The sequence below is a fragment of the Poecilia reticulata genome, chromosome 18, assembly GCF_904066995.2.
Source record: "Poecilia reticulata chromosome 18, P_reticulata-male-v2, whole genome shotgun sequence".
Taxonomy (NCBI): Eukaryota; Metazoa; Chordata; class Actinopteri; order Cyprinodontiformes; family Poeciliidae; genus Poecilia; species Poecilia reticulata.
In genome coordinates this window covers 28,082,601-28,103,844 of record NC_088847.1, presented here as the reverse complement: position 1 = coordinate 28,103,844, position 21,244 = coordinate 28,082,601, and the positions used below count along the sequence as shown (strand labels likewise).

Below are 21,244 nucleotides of genomic sequence, written 5' to 3'. Positions count from 1 at the left end.
GCATCAAGTCAATCGTCTATTAGAAACCAATAAAGCTTCACATTGACACATGAAGTCAATAGTCAGCTGAAAAACTCCAAAGAGATGGAGAGCATCAACAAAACAAGCAAGATGACAAAGTAGCTCCATAGACAGCAGATCTCTGACATCACTGAGCTCTCGGCAATAATGATGACGACTAAAGAAACAAACTAAAATACACATTTGAACCACATGGACCTCAGATCACTGCTGAATATTTCAGTTTAACAAACTCAGCAGAAGATCCAGACCAGACAGGTCTAATCCCAACATGTAGCGGCTGAGTGAATCTGGTCTGGACTCTGTGGAGGAGAGTCATAGTTTCAGAGACGCTGTAGAAACACAGAATACCTGCTCTGTGGCCCAGATAGTCTCCTAGTCTGGAGAAACTGGACCCGATACTGGAGTTTCAGTGTTGTTGTGATCAAATCTGCAACTGTTTGTGTAACCATATAAAGACCAAGATTTGTCATTGAATCCAAATTTTTCTCCTCTGCTGATGTGCTTGTATGAAATCGTTACATCAACTCTTCTCCCGCTCCACCTCCCAGTAACAACGTCCAGTCACTCTCTGCTCAGAACCTGAAAACAAAGCAGTGACTCTGTCTGGATGATCTGAATAAAATTGTTTTTGTCCCATTAATGTTACTTTTCTGTTCCCTTCAGATAACAGATTTCTGTGAGTTGTATTTGGATCCAGAGTGATTTCTTGTAAATATTTTAAGAATCTCGTTCTGGTCTTTGGTTTTGATTCTGACAGAACATCCACTTTAGTTACTGCAACTGAGATTTTTGTCCATGAGTCTCTCAGGATGTCCTGTAGTTCATCTCTGAGCTCTGACACAGCTGCTGTCACGTCCTCAAAGTGTCTCAGAGGACGGATCTTGATGCTGGATGAGTGTGTCGACTCCCTGAGTGCTGGCAGTGAGGGGTAGTTGAGGAGAAACTGGGTGTGATCCTCTGTGCGAGAGCTGCTCCAGCTCACAGTAGGAAGCGAGACAGGATAAGCAGGACTTGACAGCTTTTCTCTTCCTCTCAGTACAGACATCACAGGTCACATCTTCAGGTCCAGCATAGCAGTGATCAGCTCAGCGTTCAGTCTTCCTCAGATCTTCCACTAAAGCAGCTAATGTGAAGTTTTTTATTTTTTAAAACAAGCTTTCGTCTTATGGTTTTTCTGCACTGAAGGCGGCTGTATATTCTTCATCCCAGTGGTTTCTAATACAGTTCATACAGTAGCTGTGTCCACAGGGAATAGTCACTGGATCCGTCAGTAGATCCAGACAAATGGAACAAGACAAGTTGCCTTGGTATTGCCAAACTCCTCTCTGCTCCATTTCTGCTCTCTGCAACGGCTGTTTGAGTTTCTCTTCTGCAGAACAGAAACTGTTTGAGCTCAGCTGTAAATATCAGGTTACTGAAGGGAGCGTTACTGGTTCCACACATCATTGTGTTTGGAGGAAGGAACAAGGAAGAACTTTCAACTGAACACTGTTAACCCTATATTTGTTTTAATAACTCAGTGGATTTAAAAGGCTGCTCGGCTCAATTTTAAGTGTTCAATGTTAATTTCCATTTGCATCACACTAGAGAACACAAATTGCAGCTGCTGTGAAAACTATTTAAACATCCTGTTCACATCCCTATTTAAATATTAAGTCATATGTCACTGAAGAAGATTATGGATCAGAACCAGTTTCTGTTTTACTAGTACAACTGGTGGTTCCAACTGAAAGGAACCAAAAAGAGAATATCCACAAAACACCAGGATATTATTGTGGTTTAATAAATGAAGCAGTGTCTCCTTTAGACATTTGGTACCTCAGTCCAGGATAAATGGCCTGAGTGAATCTGGTCTGGACTCTGTGGAGGAGAGTCATGGTACCGGAGACGCTGTAGAAACACAGAATTCCTGCTGTGTGATCCAGATAGACTCCTATTGTGGAGGAAACTGGACCCAATACTGGAGTTCCAACGCTGTTGTGAAAAAATGTGTAGCTGGTTTGAGTGCAGTTTAATGCCCAGGATTTGTTGTTGAATCCAAATGTGCGTTCAGCCACTGTACTGCTTCTGTACGCCGCAGCAACACAAGCTCCGCCTCCTCTCCACTCAACCTCCCAGTAATTCTGACCCAACAGACCCTCATTGCTCATAACCTGAAAGTAGTAAGTGAACCTGTCAGGATGACTTGGAAGACTCTGGTTCTGCTTCAAATACCGTGTTTTGTGGTACGACACGGGGAGTAGCATGTCTCTATACATCGTATCTGGATCCAGAGAGACTGAAACTGAGATCATCAAGAAATCAGCTCGGCTCATTGCGCCTGGTCGAGCGAGTAAAACGTCCACATCAGAGATGACACAAGAGATGCTCCTACAGTCCTCAGTCAGGACGTCCTGTAGTTTGTCTCTGAGCTCTGACACAGCTGCTGTCACGTCCTCAAAGTGTCTCAGAGGACGGATGTTGATGCTGGATGAGTGTGTCGACTCCCTGAGAGTTGGCAGTGAGGGGCAGTTGAGGAGAAACTGGTTGTGATCCTCTGTGTGTGAGAGCTGCTCCAGCTCAGCGTCTTTCCTCTTCAGCTCACTGATCTCCTGCTCCAGCTTCTCCTGAACATCTTTGACTCGACTCACTTCAGTTTCCTGCTGGGATCTGATCTGCTGCTTCACATCAGAGCTTCTTTCCTGGAGGAGACGGATCAGCTCAGTGAAGATCTCCTCACTGTCCTCCACTGCTTTATCAGCAGAGACATTGATGGCCTCCACCTCCTGTTGAAGCAGCTTCACATCTTTCTCTCGGTTCTGGATTCTCTGCTGGATTTGTTGTCGACTCTCCTGGAGCTTCTTCTGCTTCTCAGTCCATTCTGTTGAAGCTGGGACTGTTTCATGGCCTTTATGTTCTTCCATAGTGCAGAGATTACAGATACACTGCTGATCAGTACGACAGAAGATCTTCATCACCTCATCATGACGAGAGCAGATGTTCTCCTGGAGAGTCTTTGAAGGATCCACCAGCTTGTGCTTTTTTAATGGTGGAGCATCATAGTGAGGTTGGAGGTGATCCTCACAGTAAGAAGCTGGACATGATAAACATGACTTGACAGCTTTCCTCTTCCTCCCAGTGCAGACATCACAGACCACATCTTCAGGTCCAGCATAGCATTGATCAGCTTTAGTCTTATTGAGTCCAATATCCTTTAACTGCTCCACTAAATCAGCCAACACTGTGCTTTTTACCAGGACGGGCCTTGGGGTGAAGCTCTGTCTGCACTGAGGACAGCTGTAGACTCTAGAGTGATGTTCTCTATTCCAGTGGACATTAATGCAGCTCATACAGTAGCTGTGTCCACAGGCGATAGTTACTGGACTCTTCAGTAGATCCAGACAGATTGAGCAGATGGCGGCTTCCTGCTGCAGCGTCGCCTTGCCAAGTGCCTTCATAGCGAGTGAAGTCCAATCAAAATGTGGCTTAGCTTTAAATGTCTTCTGTAACCTTCAGATCTGTGGAAAAAGACAATTACTGAAATGAACAATGATTCTTTGTTTCAGCAAAATGCTCATTTCATACAAGACTTCATATTTTGTTGCACAACTACCAAGAGAAATAAACTGACATTAAATATTTAAGTAAATGGGTATGAAATGCTTAATTCATACTTAGTGGAAAATAGTTTTAAACCATTTAAGTGTTTGTTTTTTTTAAATAATAATCATTGATTTATGGGTTTCAACTAAACTTTTGCTACTGAACTGTTTTATAAACATGAGATGGTGCATTTTACAAAAAATGCATTTTGTGTTTTTTAACCAAGGTTTGGCTGCAACTTAGCCAGCAATAAGTGGATGTGAGGTCAAAGTTCATGCCAGCTTTTCATACTCTGGTCAGACAAAAGAATCATAAGTAAGCTCACCTGTATAACTGGACCTGCATATTGTTTTAGGAACAATATGCATTCTCTCACTTGGTATCTTTATAGATTTATAGTACCTACATTGCAATTTAATTGTAAATGACAGCAAACAAAAAATAAAAATAAACAGATTCTGTCTCCTGCAAAGTTTGATAGAAATCCACATCAGCCAGGGGTCAGTTAACTTCTTACCTGTATTATATTGTAAAATGATCTCCCTCCAACTCCTGGCCTGTAATTGTAATGTTTGTCTTAACTTTTGTCCTGATTTGAGTTCCATATATTCATTTTGGCACCTTCAGACCAAGATAACATCCCAACTAAATAACATGAATAAGTCTCAAAGAAAAAGATTCCTAAACATCTTAAGGAGGTAAAGCTAAAAAAAGAAATTGTGAATATTTGTTTTGTGTATTAAGGATTAATTTAACACCACATAGAATGATTCATGTTGTCTCTATTAAAGTATTTAAAACATTTCTGTGTGTATGGGACAAAAATATGAAGGACCACAGAGGCTTGAAACCAAACAATTTAAATTTACAAAGACAGAAGAACCAGAACACTAGTTACCTCAACATAGTGTTATTTAATTTTAATCTGCAACGGCGCATATTAAGAAACCTTACAGATTGAGTTGGAGCTTTTTATTCTTTATCAATTTGAATTTTGTTAGTTTATTCTTAAATTTCTATTTTTTTTTTTAAATTATTTACAGGAGTTTATGTGCAGGTTAATAATAGATTTGTTTAATTTATTTTTTTTAATAAATAATTTTATTATCAAGTAAAACAGGAAGTAATGTGGGTCAGTCCACTTTCTATAAGTGTAGGAGCCTTTGACCAGCATTCGTTTGGCTTTGGGGCCGATGGTTTTTACCAGAGCAAGAGGTGTAGCATGAGAACAAAGGAAAAAATAGGAAAATAAATCAAGAACAATCAACAAGTTTGGACACTGACCCTTCTTTAACCTGCGTTGAGAAACTTGACCCCAGTGGCTGAGTGGTGGCTTGGTGGAACTTTTATTGGATGTTTGGTTTGGTAAACAATCGCCACTACAGATTGACAGGCTAACATGCTACTATAGAAACATACAAAACATGGTTTTTAACCCTACAGCAATAAAAGGCAAACCAATTTCGGTTAAGAAACATCAACGTAAATTCCCGCCTCTTTTTGTTCAGCAAAACTAAAGCAGGATTTAAAAAGTAATAAGTCATTATATGTTCTACCTTGTCGGTTTTACCTGATAGAAGATAAGAACTGGGCCGTGAACCGAGCGGTACCGGAACCTCAGCGGGGTCTTGTTTGCCTAAATTAACGGAAAATGTCGACAATTTGTCCGCCTCTCACCAGCACAGCCTCAACAGCTCCGTGGACGAAATATTTCAAAATTCTACTTCCGCTGCGTCATCGGCCTTCTTATGTCTCAAAACAAGCGAGTGGCGCGTTACCGCCACCTATGGACGGAGTTTAAGAACTACACTAATAATCGATAATTATTGTATAAATATACTCTATTAAATACATTAAATTGAGAAAATTACATCCCGCAGTGACCCAAGACACACCTTACCCGTAGTTTGGGAATCAAATATATATTTAGCTAGCTTATTTAACTTAAAGTGTGTTCTTAGAGACATTTTATAAAAGGCAAGAAATTATATTTTCTCTTTCCACCTAAACATATTAAGAAAATGTGTGTAAATAGTTTTTGTACATTTGTTTCATACCATCCTCTTTTTTAATATGAAAAAATAATTTAAATAATGCTCGTTTTACATAATTTTTCACATTTTTAATGATGGGTTTACAAATGTTTCCTTCATTATAAACATTTTTTATAATGAAAATTTTTTTGTAAAATGATGCAAACAATAACAGTAAATGTGTGTTCTTTCTACAAATCAATACTAATGTGTTCAGTAGCACCTAGATGTAGCGCTACAGAGTGATACTTGAGTGAAAAATAGGACATTAAATTTTAAGATATATGATCATATGGAATAAAGTGTTCTTGTTTTTTTAAGGCACCAAACAAAGTAAAGGAGAAATATCTGAGATACAGGAATTAGTCTGGCTATTGGCTAATCAGTCTGAAACATGTTAACAGTCCCTGCATTTGTCAGTAGAGGGTGCTGTTTGCTTTGTAAACATGTCCATATAATACGGCAGTTTAATATCCGATTCATTTTGTCTCAATAAAAAGAAAAAGTACCACCACGCAGAGCCTAGTGTCCCCCTGACTGACTGTCATTAAAGGCAGAGGAAACATTATTATTTAGTTTGTCAGGTACCTTAAACCATTTAACAGCTTTATGAAAGAAAGCTTCTGATATCAAGCTCAGTTTTCACTAGACCAGTACTACAACACAAAAAGACTTCAACCAATGGAAGAACCTTTTACAGATTGAAATTTCATTAATAATAATGCATGACTTGCTAAATATTTACATGAATTTCTCATCTGACTGTTGAGACTTGACCTGTTTACAAAGATTGCAGAGTTAAAGTGTTGATGTCTGAGCAGTGAAGAAATGAGAACAATGAACTCTCAGCAGCAATAATGGAGACTAAATACACATTTTAACAGACTGGACATCAGATTACTGATGACTATTTAGGTTTAATGAACTCAGCAGAGGAGTCACCAAACAGGCAGATCCCAGCATGTAGCGGCTGAGTGAATGAGGTCTGGACTCTGTGGAGGAGAGTCATTGTTTCAGAGACGCTGTAGAAACACAGAATACCTGCTGTTTGATCCAGGTACACTCCTATTCTGGAGGAAACTGGACCTGGTACTGGAGTTGGAATGCCTTTGTGATGAAATGTGTATTTGTCTGTGGTACAACATATTGTCCAAGATTTGTTATTGAGTCCAAATCCTCCTCCTCTGCTGATGTTCTTGTTTGAAACGGCGACATAAACTAACCCTCCGCTCCATTCCACCTCCCAATAACAACGTCCAGTCAGACTCTCGTTACTAAGGACCTGATAATACTCAGTGAATCTGTTTGGGTGATCAGAATAAAACTGTTGTTGGTCAATTGATGTTACTTTGCTGTTCTCCTCAGATAATAACAAATTTCTGTGAGCCGTGTTTGGATCCAGAGTGATTTCTTGTGAATATTTTAAGAACTCGTCTCTGGTCTTTGGTTCTGTTTCTGACAATTGAACATCCACTTCATTGACTGTCAGTGAGATGTTTGTCCATGGGTCAGTCAGGATTTTCTGTAGTTTGTCTCTGAGCTCTGACACAGCTGCCGTCACGTCCTCAAAGTGTCTCAGAGGACGGATCTTGACCCTGGATGAATGTGTCGACTCACCGAGTGCTGGCAGTGAGGGGTAGTTGAGGAGAAACTGGTTGTGATCCTGTGTGTTTGAGAGCTGCTCCAGCTCAGCGTCTTTCCTCTTCAGCTCACTGATCTCCTGCTCCAGCTTCTCCTGAACATCTTTGACTCGACTCACTTCAGTTTCCTGCTGGGATCTGATCTGCTGCTTCACCTCAGAGCTTCTTTCCTGGAGGAGACGGATCAGCTCAGTGAAGATCTCCTCACTGTCCTCCACTGCTTTTTCAGCGCAATCATTGATGGCCTCCACCTCCTGTTGAAGCAGCTTCACATCTTTCTCTCGGTCCTGGATTCTCTGCTGGATGTGATCCAGACTCACTTGGAGCTTCTTCTGCTTCTCGTCTCTTTCTGCTGCAGCTGGGACTGTTTCATGGCCTTTATGTTCATCCATAGTGCAGAGATAACAGATACACTGCTGATCAGTACGACAGAAGATCTTCATCACCTCATCATGACGAGAGCAGATGTTCTCCTGGAGGGTCTTGGAGGGATCCACCAGCTTGTGTTTATAAAAAGCAGCTTTATAATGAGGTTGAAGATGTTCTTTGCAGTAAGACACCAAACAGACCAGACAGGACTTGACAGCTTTCATCTTTCTCCAAGAGCAGACATCACAAGCCACATCTTCAGGTCCAGCATAGCAGTGGTCCGCTGGAGTCTTACCGTGTCCAGTCTCCTTCAGCTGCTCCACTAAAGCAGCCAACATTGTGCTTTTTACCAGAATGGACCTCGGAGTGAAGCTCTGTCTGCACTGAGGACAGATGTAGACTCTAGAGTGATCCTCTCCGTTCCAGTAGAGATTTATGCATCTCATACAGTAGCTGTGTCCACAGGCGATAGTTACTGGTCGCTTCAGTGGATCCAGACAGATTGAGCAGGAGATGGCTTCCTGCTCCAGCTTTGTCTTGCTATGCGTCTTTTTAACCTTCATTGGAGACGATGTCGGCTCAAATCAAGCCGTGATTTTAGGTTTAAATGTCTGTTGGTCAAAGTCTTCTGCAACCTAAAGATATGTAGATAAAACAAATGATTTGTTTCATCAAAATGCTCATTGTGACAGCAAAACAACTAATTTCATTAAAGACTTTTCTTTGCAAGTAAACTACCTAGAAAAAATGTACTTACTTGAAATGGTGAAGTACATCAGTATGAAATGCTTCATTTTTGCTAAGCAGAAAGTTTTCTTACCATGAAAATGTTTTTTTTAATGAGTTTGCAATACAATGTGCGGTTCTTGGTCATAAGAAAGAATCAAAAGTGATAGAAAAGTTGTAACCTGACTTACAGGTGAACCTGCAGCCTGATATTGTTTTACAAACATTGTTTGCTCATTTTGCAACATTTTCATTGTTTCATAGAGCCAACAAAGTAATTAAGTTTTAAATGACAACAAAAACCCAAAATAAAACTTTTTTTTTTCTGCAGAATCTGATGCTAAACTGTACCTTTTGTCCCTGTCAGGTCAAGACAACAATCCACCACCCTCCAAAAAAACATTAATTATACACATAAAAGTGATGAGAACAAAACAACTTAAGAATAGTAAAAATTCTAAAGATTCATGAATATTTAAGTTGTGCAGTAAAAATCTAAGTTATTAACTAATAAAAATGTGCATTATCTCAATGAGACTAAAACATTTCTGTGTCCAGGGTTTGAAACAAAACAATTTAAATTTTCAACGATTAACCACGCATTCCATGAGTTACGTCACCATAGATATCCAGCCAATCACGTAGGGCCATTCAATTTCAAACTAAAACGGCTTTAAGATTCAGGCTAGGCTAACTATCGCTGCAATTAAAACATTTAAAATGTGGTTCATGAACCCAGAGAAAATTAAAACACCACAGCAATTCCTGCTTTTCTTAAACTTGTCCTCAAATATAAAAAGATAATATAAATGACAAATTACAATTAATGAAGTACAGATAAGTTGATTATTTTCCGCCTCTTTTTGTCCAGAAACACCAACAAATGTAAACAGTAATCATTTCTTATTTTCCACTTTGTTGGTTTTACCTGATGAAACAGAACAACTGGGCTCTGAACCGAACGGCACCGGATCCTCATCAAGGTCTTTTTTTGCCTAAATGATGGGAAAATGTCTAGAATTTGTTTTTATCTCAGCATCATAACAGCTTCAGCAACTCCACGGACGAAATTATTCAAAATTCTACTTCCGCTACGTCATCAGTCCTCTTGTAAAACGAGTGGCGCGTTACCACCACCTATGGACTGAGTTTAGGTACTGCATTAAGAAATCAATTATTTTATAAATGTCCATTAAAGGAAATATCCTAAATTGAGAGAATATACATCCCGTCATTGACCCAACAGCCATTTAAACTTTTTAAGCGTACCGTTGTTTAGCTAGGTTAAATAAATCAAAATTTGTCCTTAAGATCACTTCCTCTTCACCTTAAAATTTTTAAAGAAAATGTATTTTACCTTTCAATTTGAAAAAACCTTTTAGTTTTTGTATATTTTAATCACCCCATGCGTCATTGAGATGTTAAAATTTCCTTTAGAAAGAATAGTGGGCACCATTTTGGGTTCGAGTCCCAATCCATGGACCTTCGCTGCATGTCTTCTTGAACCTGGAGATCAATTTAAGATTTCCTTATTGACTTGGAAAACTCTTAAAGGAAAGACAACCTTCTGCACCCTAGTAGGACCCTGAGGTCCTGTAAACAGAAATAACTGAAATCTATGCAGATGATATTTAACTATAACTGACACCAATTAGTTTATTACGCTACTGTTTGAAAGACAAAAAGCTTAGAGAACTTAACATTGTGGATTCAAAAAACCTTTTAAGGAATGAAAAGTTCTTTGTTGTCACAAATTACAAGAAAAATAATTGTTTTGGGGAATTGTGTTACATCATTTTTCATATAATGAAATAAATCAAAATTAACCATTAAAGTACTTTAGCATAAAATGCAAGGCCATCCGAACAACATAATGTTTAACCCAATAAAATAAAAATAAATGAAACAATTTGCATAATTAACCAAAAAACCGTAATGAAATGAGTAAATATTTCTGGTTTTATGTCCCCAAAAAGCCCTGAAGCCCAACTTTAATGATGCAGACTGTAGAGTCAGAGACTCCAAGGCAATGACTCAAGGCTTGACGTAGATGGTGCAGCTGTCCTTCACGTCTCTGAAGGCGCTGCAGTCAAAGTCGGCCACCACCGTCCTCAGTCCAGTCCTGTAGGGGGTCGTTTGGATTTGGTGCGTCAGAGTCGTGTTGGCTGGCAGCTCTCTGATGCTGCAGGAGACACACAGAGAAATCCCGTTAGAACGTAAAATCAGATTTAACCATATAGGTAGAAGGCGAACAAGTCAACTCTACTACAGCTAAATCTACTTTTAATTTGTAAATAAAAACAAATGGCTTCCTAAATGAGCTCCAGAGTAACGGGTTTACCTCTCAAAGTGCTCGGATCTGAAGAGTCCGGAGCCGTTGATGGTCAAAGAGCAGAACCTCAGCGTCTCATTCAGCGGGTTCTTAAATTTCACCTGAACCGTCACTGGGTGGTGCAGACGAGCTTCACCCAGAACCTGGAGCAAACATCACACGCCGTTTTCATTACTAATATTTCATTATTATGATTTACTGCAGTATATTCATACTGCAGATCAGTACAGTTCACTTTCATTTAAAGCAGGGGGTGAAAGGTCAGTCCTCAGGGGCCGGCGTCCCGGTCTGCTTGAGTCACTATTTGTTTCAAAACAATTGTTATATTTAGCAAAGTTTAATAAAGAATAAAAGCTGGTTTGGATGCAGCAAAGTCGGCTTTTCGGTAAAAGTCTCTGGAAGAACTTAGTTTTATTTTCTGTTGTAGTTTATTCCATATTCCTGTGTAAGAAAATGATGTTGCTCACAATTTTTACCCTGATTACAAACTAAAAGTCTCAATTTGCATCTAGGGGCCAAATCTGTATCATTGTTGAAATGCACTTGCACAAGAATCAGTTGGAGGGCCACAAACGGCCCCCCGGCTCCACTCTGGACACCCCTGACGTAAATGTTATTTTGTCTCTGATTTTTTTTCCTGATAAGGAATTTTCCGACCTTAATGGAGATGGGCGGGTCTTCCAGGGTGATGTCAGTGTCGGTTTCATAGATGTCACCGTTTTCGTCTGTTGCGTCGACCGACACCTTCATGCTGTCGTGGGTAACGGCGTACTTGCAGTAGGCCGAGTATGGGATCAGGACGGGAATATTCACAACTACAAGAAAGGCAAAAGTAAGACATTTAGGTTATGATGCTTCTTCTACACATGTCAGTTATCGGCATTGATGATTGACCCAAAAGGCTAAAAATGTTTTTCGTAAAATTATAAATTCTACATGAAATTTCCTGTTAGTTTTCAGAGTTACTGGGTGAAAGTGATTGGAATAGGTCCGATCATATCGATCAGTTGGGTGATTCGTGGACAGACCTTGTCCAGCATTCAGTTTTTGGAAACAGGAGTCATGCAGGACGTTCTTCACTTTGGTTGCCGTGTAGTTTGTGACTTGGGCGTTCACAGAGATGGACAGCGATTTCACACCGCGACCTCTGTTGCTCAGCTTCAGGCTCAGTTTGATGTCCTGCGAATTCCTTAAGCAGGTTTCCTGTCGATAAGACGACATAAGTATATCTGATCGTTTCACTCTGATATACTTTCACACAAAAGTGTTGCAAGTCAGACTTACCTCCAATGACAGCTCCAGCTCTCTTACCACAAGGACTTCACAGGTGCCGTGCAGAACATCGCGGCCTGGTGAGTTCATCCGTCTGACAGCGTCGTCAAAGACCACTCTCTCCATTGCGCAGCCTGGTGAGAATAAACTTTTGAATCGTTCTCAGCTGAAGAAAGTTTTTGTGTCAATTTGGGACTAACATTACCATCGATCTACCACAGAAGCTAATATCTGTTTGTACTGATTCCAAGCTTTATTTTTCCAGCAGGGAAATCATCTCATAATGACTCAAGATGCATTAGGTAGAGCATTTTTAGCTTAGTCTAACTAATATCAGTAAATGAAATAACTAAAACTAATGAAATCGGCCCGAGTCTTTGAGAGGAGTTAGCGTTAGCATCTTTACCTTCTTTGTATTTGTAGGTGTCTGTCAGGTCGTTGATTGCTGTGCTGCCAACAGCCTTGGTGGAGATTTTCTGGCCCACCTTCGCCGTGTCAGTGAGGCATTTCATTTTTATCTTTGAGCCATCAGCTTTAATCTGAGATCAAACACATTCTTTAGTAAGAGATTTGAAACGGAAAAAAAACCTTTTTTAAACAAAAGAACTTAAGATTTGAAATGGAAATAAAAAGATTTGAAACTTAAAACTCTGAGAAAGTGAGAAATGTATGGAGCTAAGTTAGAGCCATAAAGTTTGTTAAAAAAGTGAAAAAGTTCTGAAACAAACAAAAAAAGTCTTCTGAAACTGAAAAAAATTTAAAACTGAAAAAAAAAACACACAAACATACACTTCACAAATATCAGTGGAATTGTTATTTTCATTTGAACAAACTTTATGCCCTCAATTTAGCTCCATACGTTCTGCCCCTGATTGATTTTGGGCTCTATATTAAAACATTAGGAAGCCGCTCTGACCTTCCACTTGACGACGTCAGCATTGACCTCGCTGAAGACAAAGGGTATGTCATATTTCAGGTTGGTGTGGCCGTCGTGGATGGCGGTCACCGGAGCAGGACCGCAGCAGAACATGCCTGAGGCAAACAGATCCAGCTTTAGCAACCTTCACTAGAGGGGAAGAACAAGAACCGTGTACCTTCACTCCTTTCCTGAGGAGTTGGATCCAAGACCTGCCAGCCGTCGTAGCGGCCATCTTGGTCGAGGTCGGGGCGCTTCATCCAACCCTCCACCCACACATGGAAGTTCCTGCACGGCATGAAGAAACGGCAAAGCTCCTAACAATCCTACAAGGACTAATGGTGATTTATTAGTTTATTTATTTATTTATTTATTAATCTAATTTATTGGATTGGTTTCTTTAAGACTAAAACTTCAAAACTCTGACATATTGATCATTTTGTCCAATAAGAGGACTAAAAGTAAAAGTGAAATAGAAATGGGTTTTAAGAAGTATTTTAAACTGTTCCAAATTATGCAGAACTAATGTGAGGATATAGTTTATCCCATAAATTGGGAGCAGAATAATCACATCTACTCTTAAGTTTGATTCTAGGAACATATAAAATCATAATTAATGAAACATTTATCAAATTATTTGATGTATATTGATGATGGCACACATCAAAATGTAATGTTTGTTTTTGGTTTTCTCAATTCTTAACTGCATGGCGTTTTTTGTATTTTTTGATGATGTGAAGCACTTAGCCTGGTTAAAATGTTTTATACAAATTAACTTGACTAATGGATAACAATAATTGGTTATTTGTTCTGGACAAAGATTATAAATGCAGAAGATAACCCAGGGATACCATTTAAAACTTAAAAACTATTAAAATAATCTTAAAATACAGGCAGCCAATGTAAGGAAGCCAAAACTGGTGACATATTTTCTCATTTCTGTGTTCCAGTCAAAACCAATAAGGCAGATTGATCCACGTCTTCATGAATTGTGTTGTAATAGAAGCATCTTTACCTTTGCTAAAAAAAAACAATGAAATAAACTTGATTTCACAGCTGAACTCACTTGCTTGTCCAATTTCAAACAAAAGCAACACCAAGATGTCAAACAGTAGTTTGATTAAAAAAGGAGCAAAGGAACCAAGGATTATGTCATAGTTGCTAAAAATTTGAGTTTATTGTTCATTTGGAAGCGTGGTTGAGCGCTGGTCTTACCAGATACTGTCTTCATTCCCCATTTTTTTTAATCCATACTCGTCAAAATACTCGTCAATCGTGAGGCTGTTGTTTGTGTCATGACCAGACACAAAATTTGTCACAACGCGGCACGGTATGCCGAAGAACCGCATCACTGCAATCGGAACAACAGGCGGCATTTAAATTGGCTTTACGCAATGGCAACACGAGTAGAAACTGAAATAAAGGTACGTCACCTGTGCACATCACGCCAGCAAACACCCAGCACTGTCCGTACTTCACCGCCTTGCAGCCGCTCTGAAACCAGCGCTGCAGGATGCTGACGCTGCTGGTCCATCTGGTTGGACAAACACCATCCCGGTAGTCGCCATGCCAACATCCTTCTAAAACACCCATGTCGTCATTGCAGTTGATCTGGAGAAATGTTAATCCATATTAAGGTTTAAATTAAATCAAACCTGATGAGAAAGTTTAGCCTCACCATGGCACTGATGACACGGCCAACATAGATGGGGTTGCAGCGAGCTGAAACATCACCTTCAGGGTCTCTCTTGTGTTTTGGGTTGACATCCAATAGCTTGAGGCAAATATCCACCATTTCTTCCTCAAACTGCAAGAAACAGAATGCTGGACGTATGATATGAGTACCAACATGTTGTTTGATGGTCGTTGTTCTGAGTGTTCAACCACATTAGATGTTTAGAAAGGCAATTAGTGAAAGCATCTGAGTCAACTGGTTTGTTTTATCTACATAAACCAAACTAGGGCTGAAACGATTCCTCGAGTGATTCGAGTACCTCGATTATTAAAATTCCTCGAGGAAAATTGACCTGCCTCGAAGCTTCGGTAATTTATGTTTTATCATTTAGCGCACCGTGTTTCAGCCGGAACATTATTTGCGTTGCGCGGAGCTCTGACTTCCGCCTCTGAGTTGTTGACGGAAGCTACGTGTTAGCGGCATAACGTCCAATCTTCAAGTTCGGCCCGCGGGGATTTTACTGATTGGTGATAATTCCGGGTTTTCATCGTTTTTGTGGGACCAATAAACATCCTTAAAATGACCGGCGCGATGCCGGGAGTTCGGCAGCCTTTCTGCTCCGGAGCTGCTGGTTGAACGGCGGGAAGAAGCTGAGGAGGATTTATACAGGTGAGCGGAGAGACTGAACACGGCGGGCGGCTGATGCTTACAGGGTAAGAGCAGCTTTAGGGACGAACCGCACAATAAACTTATATCATCCCGGTCTGAACAAACGGGAGGCGGAACATGGCTGGTAGATGAGTTTCTGAACGGAGGAGCCGTAAATATCCTGTATTGCTCCCCCGGTCTACAAAAAAGTAACTGGTAGAGAAGCTCAAATGTGGAAAAAATAGACTGATGTTGATATCCGATAGTAACACTGGTGTTATGGAAGATTTACCAATACTTTATTTCATAATTGTTTTTATCCGATTACTCAATTAATCGTAAGAAAAATCTATAGATTACTCGATTACTAAAATAATCGTTTACAACAGCCCTAAACCAAACCAAAAAGCTTTGGTGCTTTCCAAGCAGTTCAACAAAGATTGCTATGATTCTTTAGACAGTTTTATAAATGAATAACGACCATAAATTTGGTAAACATGGATTTTGTAAGTGCACCTAAAGCAAGATGGTCTCCAGGATAGACCTTTGAGGAACTCCACTCCCAAGTATCGCTACGGCCAATAAATGTGTTTGTTTCTTTCTACTGAATGTACAATAAATATGATGGATGGATTCTTGTAAAACCTCACCTGTCCAAAGTCCCAGAACATTGGACTAAAGCAGTGGGCCGTCCCTATGTAGATGTGTCCTTGTTCATTCATCACATATTCCTGACGTTCCTTTTCATCAGGCAGGTACACCCAGTCATCTGCAAACCAACACAAAGATCTTGTCAATGAATAAACCAACATGGGCTTCTTGAAAGTTTTTCCCATTGGGAATGTTGTCGGGCAGTTTCCGCCCATCTCTCCGTCTTTGGCAGGTTTGTCTGGAAAGTTTCTCTTGGGTCAGTACTCACTCTGACACCAGGGGTTGAAAAGCACCACCAGGCTTTCCTTCACGGCCGACGGCCTCCCCAGCTCTATGGACAGAGAGTATTTCCCCACTGGAGCATCAGCTGGAGGGGTCACAGAGAGGGTCACACTGTGGGAGGACGTGGCGTTGATGCTGCAGCTCCAGAGAGCTTTAGGGCCCACACCACACATCGGTACTCTGGTACCAAAAGTACACTTGGTCCCTCTGCTTGGTTTTGGAAAACGACCTTTGGAGAGAATGATTTCAGTACATAAGTGACATAAATTTATATTTCATTAGATTCCTGATTTCTATTGACCCTTTGCAGCTACCTCACGTAATCATTTAAATTGTTTTCCAAAATTGTTTTTGCCACTTTATTTATGGCAAAAATAAATAAATAAATAGTTGAGCTAATTTGTGAATGTAACTCACCTGACTGGGGCTCATAGTCGACGGTATTTACAAAAGTTGGAAACAGCTAGCTTAGAAACCGACCCGTGCCTCCTCCCTCCTGTCGTGTTGATAAATTACAGACTTTGTCTGAATTCACACCACATGATTTACATTAATATGTCATAAACAGCGTTTCCCCTGACACCGGAGCAGCCTTGAAAACGTACAAAAGACGAGATGCTAACCAGTTTTTTTCATATATACTAGCTAGGCTACATGACGGTGCGGCAGTGTTTCCATGGTTACCAACGGTTAGACGCGTACCTTCTACGTAATGTGATATTTGATATATTTCTAATCATACTTCCTTACAAAGGATATGAATATTAATTTTACCTTATAAAACGTGTTCGCTTCCAATCCGCGGTCTCACAGAGAGCTCCAGCCGTTCTGTTTGACAGCTGCTCTCCATCGCATCTTTCCTCATTAAAAGTTATAAAATAAAATGACAAGTTTGGTTTGCATCTTTTGTCTGTTTGTGAAAACCGACCGCGCAGCATCATATGATAATTTTAAAGTGAAATCAACTAAATAGAAGCGATATATTAGATTACAGATGTCTGTTTTTAGATTAGCTTTGAAGGAGCGCATCGGTTGTTTTGACGTCCGTCATGGCGGAATGGTCGGAGTTCCGGGTGGCGTGACGTCACGTGCAAAGGGCCAATAAGGAAGGACAGATAGGAAAACGCTGGTAACTTGGCTTGTAAATGTATTTATTTATATAAAGTTATTCATACGGAAGATACGGAAGAGGATTAGGGCCACTGGGGGAAAAAATTAAACCGTTCTGACTTTAATCTCAGAATTCTGACTTTTTTTTTCAGAATTCTGACTTTGATCTCAGAATTCTGACTTTTTTTTCAGAATTCTGACTTTGATCTCAGAATTCTGACTTTTTTTTCAGAATTCTGACTTTGATCTCAGAATTCTGACTTTTTTTTCAGAATTCTGACTTTTTTTTCAGAATTCTGACTTTAATCTCAGAATTCTGAGATTAAAGCCAGAACTGTGGCCCTAATCCTCTTCCTAGGGCCACGGGAAAAAAAAATAAAACAGTTCTGACTTTAATCTCAGAATTCTGAGATTTTTCAGAATTCTGAGATTCTGAAAAAAAAAGTCAGAATTCTGAGATTAAAGTCAGAATTCTGAGAAAAAAGTCAGAATTCTGATATTAAAGTCAGAATTCTGACTTTAATCTCAGAATGACTTTAATGACTTTAATCTTAGAATTCTGAGAAAAAAGTCAGAATTCTGACTTTAATCTCAGAATGACTTTAATGACTTTAATCTCAGAATTCTGAGATTAAAGTCAGAATTCTGAGAAAAAAGTCAGAATTCTAAGATTAAAGTCATTCTGAGATTAAAGTCAGAATTCTGACTTTAATCTCAGAATTTCGACTTTAATCTCAGAATGACTTTAATGACTTTAATCTCAGAATTCTGAGATTAAAGTCAGAATTCTGAGAAAAAAGTCAGAATTCTGAGATTAGAACTGTTGTATTTTTTCCCCCAGTGGCCCTAATCCTCTTCCGCATATTCAAGTTCTCAACCTTTAGAATGTTTTTCAGAAACAGATTCAAGCCCAGGTTAGAAATGTGGCACCTGTTTCCACCGTCAGTTTGACTGACTCCGATGTGCTGAAGGCGTAGTCCAGCTCCAGTGTGACGCTGAAAGGCTGCCCTCGTCTCACAATTAGTTGGCTGGTAGAGATTTCATGAGTGTTATGGGCAACATTGTTGGCATGGCAGTGGAGGTCCACTTTCTTGATTGCTGGAGAAACACAACAGGAAAGATAAATTAGTGGTTATGTATATAATATGAAAACATTAGCACCCAAGTGGGCCCAAAACTAAAAAGACTCAAACAGAAAAGGATGACAGAACAATAACTCTGGTGATTTTATAATTAATTCAGATAAAGTGTGTTTGATGAATGATACACATTCTAGATGAATTCTGAGATTAAAGTCAGAATTAATTTTGGCCTTTATCATCTTCCGTAGAAAGCAGGTTTATTAGGAATGTTGATCTTGTTGATAGCAGAGTTGCTCCTTCAGTTTCAGATCTGAGATTAAAATAAATCCTTTCATATTGAAAAAAGGAAGAGATGTAGTGATAAAAAACTGTGACCCATTCAGTAAATCAGAATATTATGTTAAAAATCCCATCTATTCATTGAGTGAAGCTCATTATATAGATTAATTCCACACAGACTGGTTTTTTCTAGCCTTTATTTCTGTTAATTATCATTATTTTCTATGTAAACCTATGTAAAGATAATATTTAGAATTAGAATATTACATCAGACCAATAACAAACTTTAAAAAAAGAAATGTTGGCTTAAAGTGAAGTATGTTTAATACCTGCTGTAATAGAACATTTCATTTTTAGCCTTATTTCATCTTTGATGGAACTGATGATACTTTTTACCATTTAATTAGTGATTATTCTGATGCAACATGCGTTTTTCCATTGAAGACGTTTCCAGATAATGTTTAGATGTTTCTGCAGCTGTGATAGCAGAAGAGACCTGAAGACGTCTTAACCTGGCAATGGTCTTAAAGGACTGACATGTGGAATGTAGTTTGTACCTTTAACCGATGACTAACTGACAAAGAAGAATTAGGAGTTTCTCCTGAGAAACTCCTAATTATCCTTATCTGCTCTCTTCCCTGCCATGAAATCGTCCCTCCAAGAGGTGAGGGACGGTTCATGAGGAGGGGTCAGCGGTGTCTCTGTGGTCCATCAGTAGAGACAAGATCAGACTTTTGGAGGGTCTTTGTCTTGCTGTGGCTATATAACGATGTGACGTGTGTCGTTCTGGGCTTTTCTCCTGACTGCGCTCAGTGAGACGGATCTTCAAACGCTTTTGATTTCAAATAAAGAAACTTAAAGACGGGCTGCACAGTGGCACAGTAGGTAGAGCTGTTGCCTTTCAGCAAGAAGATTCTGGGTTCGATTCCTGGCCCCGGTCTTTCTGCATGGAGTCTCCATGTTCTCCCTGTGCATGGTGGGTTTTCTCCAGGTACTCCGGTTTCCTCCCACAGTCCAAAAACATGACTGTCAGGTTAATTGGTCTCTCTAAATTGCCCCTAGGTGTGAGTGTGTGTGTGCATGGTTGTGTGTCTCTGTGTTGCCCTGCGACAGACTGGCGACCTGTCCAGGGTGACCCTGCCCATCGCCTGAAACGTTAGCTGGAGAGGCACCAGCAACCCTCCCGACCCCATTAAGGGACAAGGGTGCAAGAAAATGGATGGATGGGATGGATGGAAACTTAAAGACAAAGATTAATCTTTCTCTACTTATTGAAACAGATTCTCATTCCTTAATAAGAAATTCAATAACGCTGCTTAAAGGTTATTTTCAAATGGTACCAAGACTCATCTGGATGCATACTGTAATTTATCGAATGTAACTCTAGTTACTAAACAAGATGCTGAGAGAAATGACCTTCAAAGCAGGAAAACCATAAATTAAGGCATGAGACTCTAGAAACCAGAGTTCACAGTCACAAGACTTCAACACAAGAAAAAACACTCTAAACTAAAGTTTAATGATGAATTAAATTACATACAACCTTTTAATTTGTTAGCAAAACAAAAATCTGTTTTTATGTCAGGGAGAAACTTACTTATCTGACAGTCTGTGCGGTAAAAGGATTTATTTTAAATATCAGTTTTAAACTGGGACAGGAAACCAACCTGTATATAAAATGTATGTTGTGAAATAAAAAGTTTAATTATAGGAAATACGAAAATGTACACAATATTTTTAAAGTTTGAATAGAACTGAAAACAAGAAAACAATATTTTAAAACGGTTAATTTAAGAAGGTTAGTTATTTTTGTTTAAATGTTTCACTTGCTTTTATTTAAGACCATTTTGACATTATTCAGCTTCCGTATTTTGAATTCAATGTAAATAATGAATTTGAAATATTTAAGAGTTAAACCACAACAGAGTAAAATAAGCTAAAAAGTACACAGTTATGTTTTACTTTAAAAATAATAAATGAACATTTCTATGTGTAGCTTTAGCTCACCGTTAGCCACGCTGCACATCTTGTCTGTTGGTTCTGGAGGCTCTGAATTCGGAGAGTGAAGACGTTCTGCAGCCGCCTGAGCTTTAAAGGCGCTCTGACCACTTCCTCCATCAGATAACATTTCTGGTCCAGCAGCTCATTGCAGCCAAAAAACATGTAAAACTATTTGAAACATGTGGTAAAGCAGCAGCAGGTCATAGTTCAGTGAACTCGATAAATGTGCTGCTATTATAATCAGATGGAGGAACCAGCAGGCGGATCAACCACTGGGGACGACCTGCAGAATTTACCTAACAGGTTCTGAAATATTCTCATGACAACAGACAATGTTCTGTCACCGACTGACGGTTCTGATCTCTTCAATCTGATTCACTTCACATAACAATAAAAGGCAAAGCTGCAGTGCGAAAACAAAAACTTACCAAGTATTTTTGTTTGACTTTTAGACCAAATATCTTCCTACACTTGAAATAAGACAAAACTAACTTAGAAGTAAGTTTTCATCAACATGCAGGATCTTATTTTCAGTAAATAAATGTTTTAATAGTGTGACAACAGGACAATCAGGTTTCAAGTCAAATCCTTTAAAAACGCAGAGTGAAATAGTCACTTTTCA

At 39.4% G+C, this 21,244-nt stretch overlaps 3 protein-coding genes across 7 annotated transcripts; all 3 read right to left on the bottom strand.

The window, feature by feature from the left end:
* Nucleotides 1–670: 670 nt before the first annotated feature.
* LOC103480854 (E3 ubiquitin/ISG15 ligase TRIM25-like) lies at nucleotides 671–5,315 on the bottom strand. 2 transcript variants are annotated; one of them, XM_008436050.3, is made up of 2 exons: nucleotides 5,177–5,315; nucleotides 671–3,521 (listed from the first exon to the last, which is right to left on the bottom strand). In XM_008436050.3, exon 2 carries the CDS (start codon nucleotides 3,459–3,461, stop codon nucleotides 1,794–1,796), a length of 1,668 nt encoding a protein of 555 aa, XP_008434272.2. In that variant the 5' UTR covers nucleotides 3,462–3,521; nucleotides 5,177–5,315; the 3' UTR covers nucleotides 671–1,793. The 2 variants fall into 2 exon arrangements, with proteins under 2 accessions (XP_008434272.2, XP_008434273.2); XM_008436051.3 differs by having other exon boundaries at nucleotides 5,163–5,296.
* A 1,221-nt stretch (nucleotides 5,316–6,536) lies between these two features.
* On the bottom strand, nucleotides 6,537–9,442 carry LOC103480855 (tripartite motif-containing protein 16-like). The gene is made up of 2 exons (XM_008436052.3): nucleotides 9,303–9,442; nucleotides 6,537–8,283 (listed from the first exon to the last, which is right to left on the bottom strand). Exon 2 carries the CDS (start codon nucleotides 8,209–8,211, stop codon nucleotides 6,547–6,549), a length of 1,665 nt encoding a protein of 554 aa, XP_008434274.2. The 5' UTR covers nucleotides 8,212–8,283; nucleotides 9,303–9,442; the 3' UTR covers nucleotides 6,537–6,546.
* Nucleotides 9,443–10,310: 868 nt separating this feature from the next.
* Nucleotides 10,311–20,731, bottom strand: LOC103480907 (protein-glutamine gamma-glutamyltransferase 5-like). 4 transcript variants are annotated; one of them, XM_081599305.1, is made up of 15 exons: nucleotides 20,629–20,731; nucleotides 18,191–18,358; nucleotides 16,137–16,379; nucleotides 15,868–15,986; nucleotides 14,573–14,701; nucleotides 14,328–14,505; nucleotides 14,110–14,245; nucleotides 13,073–13,182; nucleotides 12,895–13,010; nucleotides 12,385–12,517; nucleotides 11,991–12,112; nucleotides 11,735–11,909; nucleotides 11,364–11,521; nucleotides 10,716–10,849; nucleotides 10,311–10,556 (listed from the first exon to the last, which is right to left on the bottom strand). In XM_081599305.1, the coding sequence occupies exons 1-15, from the start codon at nucleotides 20,645–20,647 to the stop codon at nucleotides 10,409–10,411; spliced, it is 2,088 nt and encodes a 695-aa protein (XP_081455431.1). In that variant the 5' UTR covers nucleotides 20,648–20,731; the 3' UTR covers nucleotides 10,311–10,408. The 4 variants fall into 4 exon arrangements, with proteins under 4 accessions (XP_081455431.1, XP_081455433.1, XP_081455434.1 ...); XM_081599307.1 differs by lacking the exons at nucleotides 18,191–18,358; nucleotides 20,629–20,731 and adding exons at nucleotides 16,568–16,646; nucleotides 16,925–17,234; XM_081599308.1 differs by lacking the exons at nucleotides 18,191–18,358; nucleotides 20,629–20,731 and adding an exon at nucleotides 16,925–17,234.
* Between the last annotated feature and the right edge of the window lie 513 nt (nucleotides 20,732–21,244).

Coding starts and splice junctions, on each gene's coding strand:
- LOC103480854 (XM_008436050.3), bottom strand. CDS start 3,461: ATGAAGGCACTTGGCAAGGCGACGCTGCAGCAGGAAGCCGCCATCTGC.
- LOC103480907 (XM_081599305.1), bottom strand. Junction 13,183..14,109: donor GGGAATGAAGACAGTATCTG/GTAAGACCAGCG, acceptor CATGCCGTGCAG/GAACTTCCATGTGTGGGTGG. Junction 10,557..10,715: donor AGATCCGAGCACTTTGAGAG/GTAAACCCGTTA, acceptor TGTCTCCTGCAG/CATCAGAGAGCTGCCAGCCA.
- LOC103480855 (XM_008436052.3), bottom strand. CDS start 8,211: ATGAAGGTTAAAAAGACGCATAGCAAGACAAAGCTGGAGCAGGAAGCC.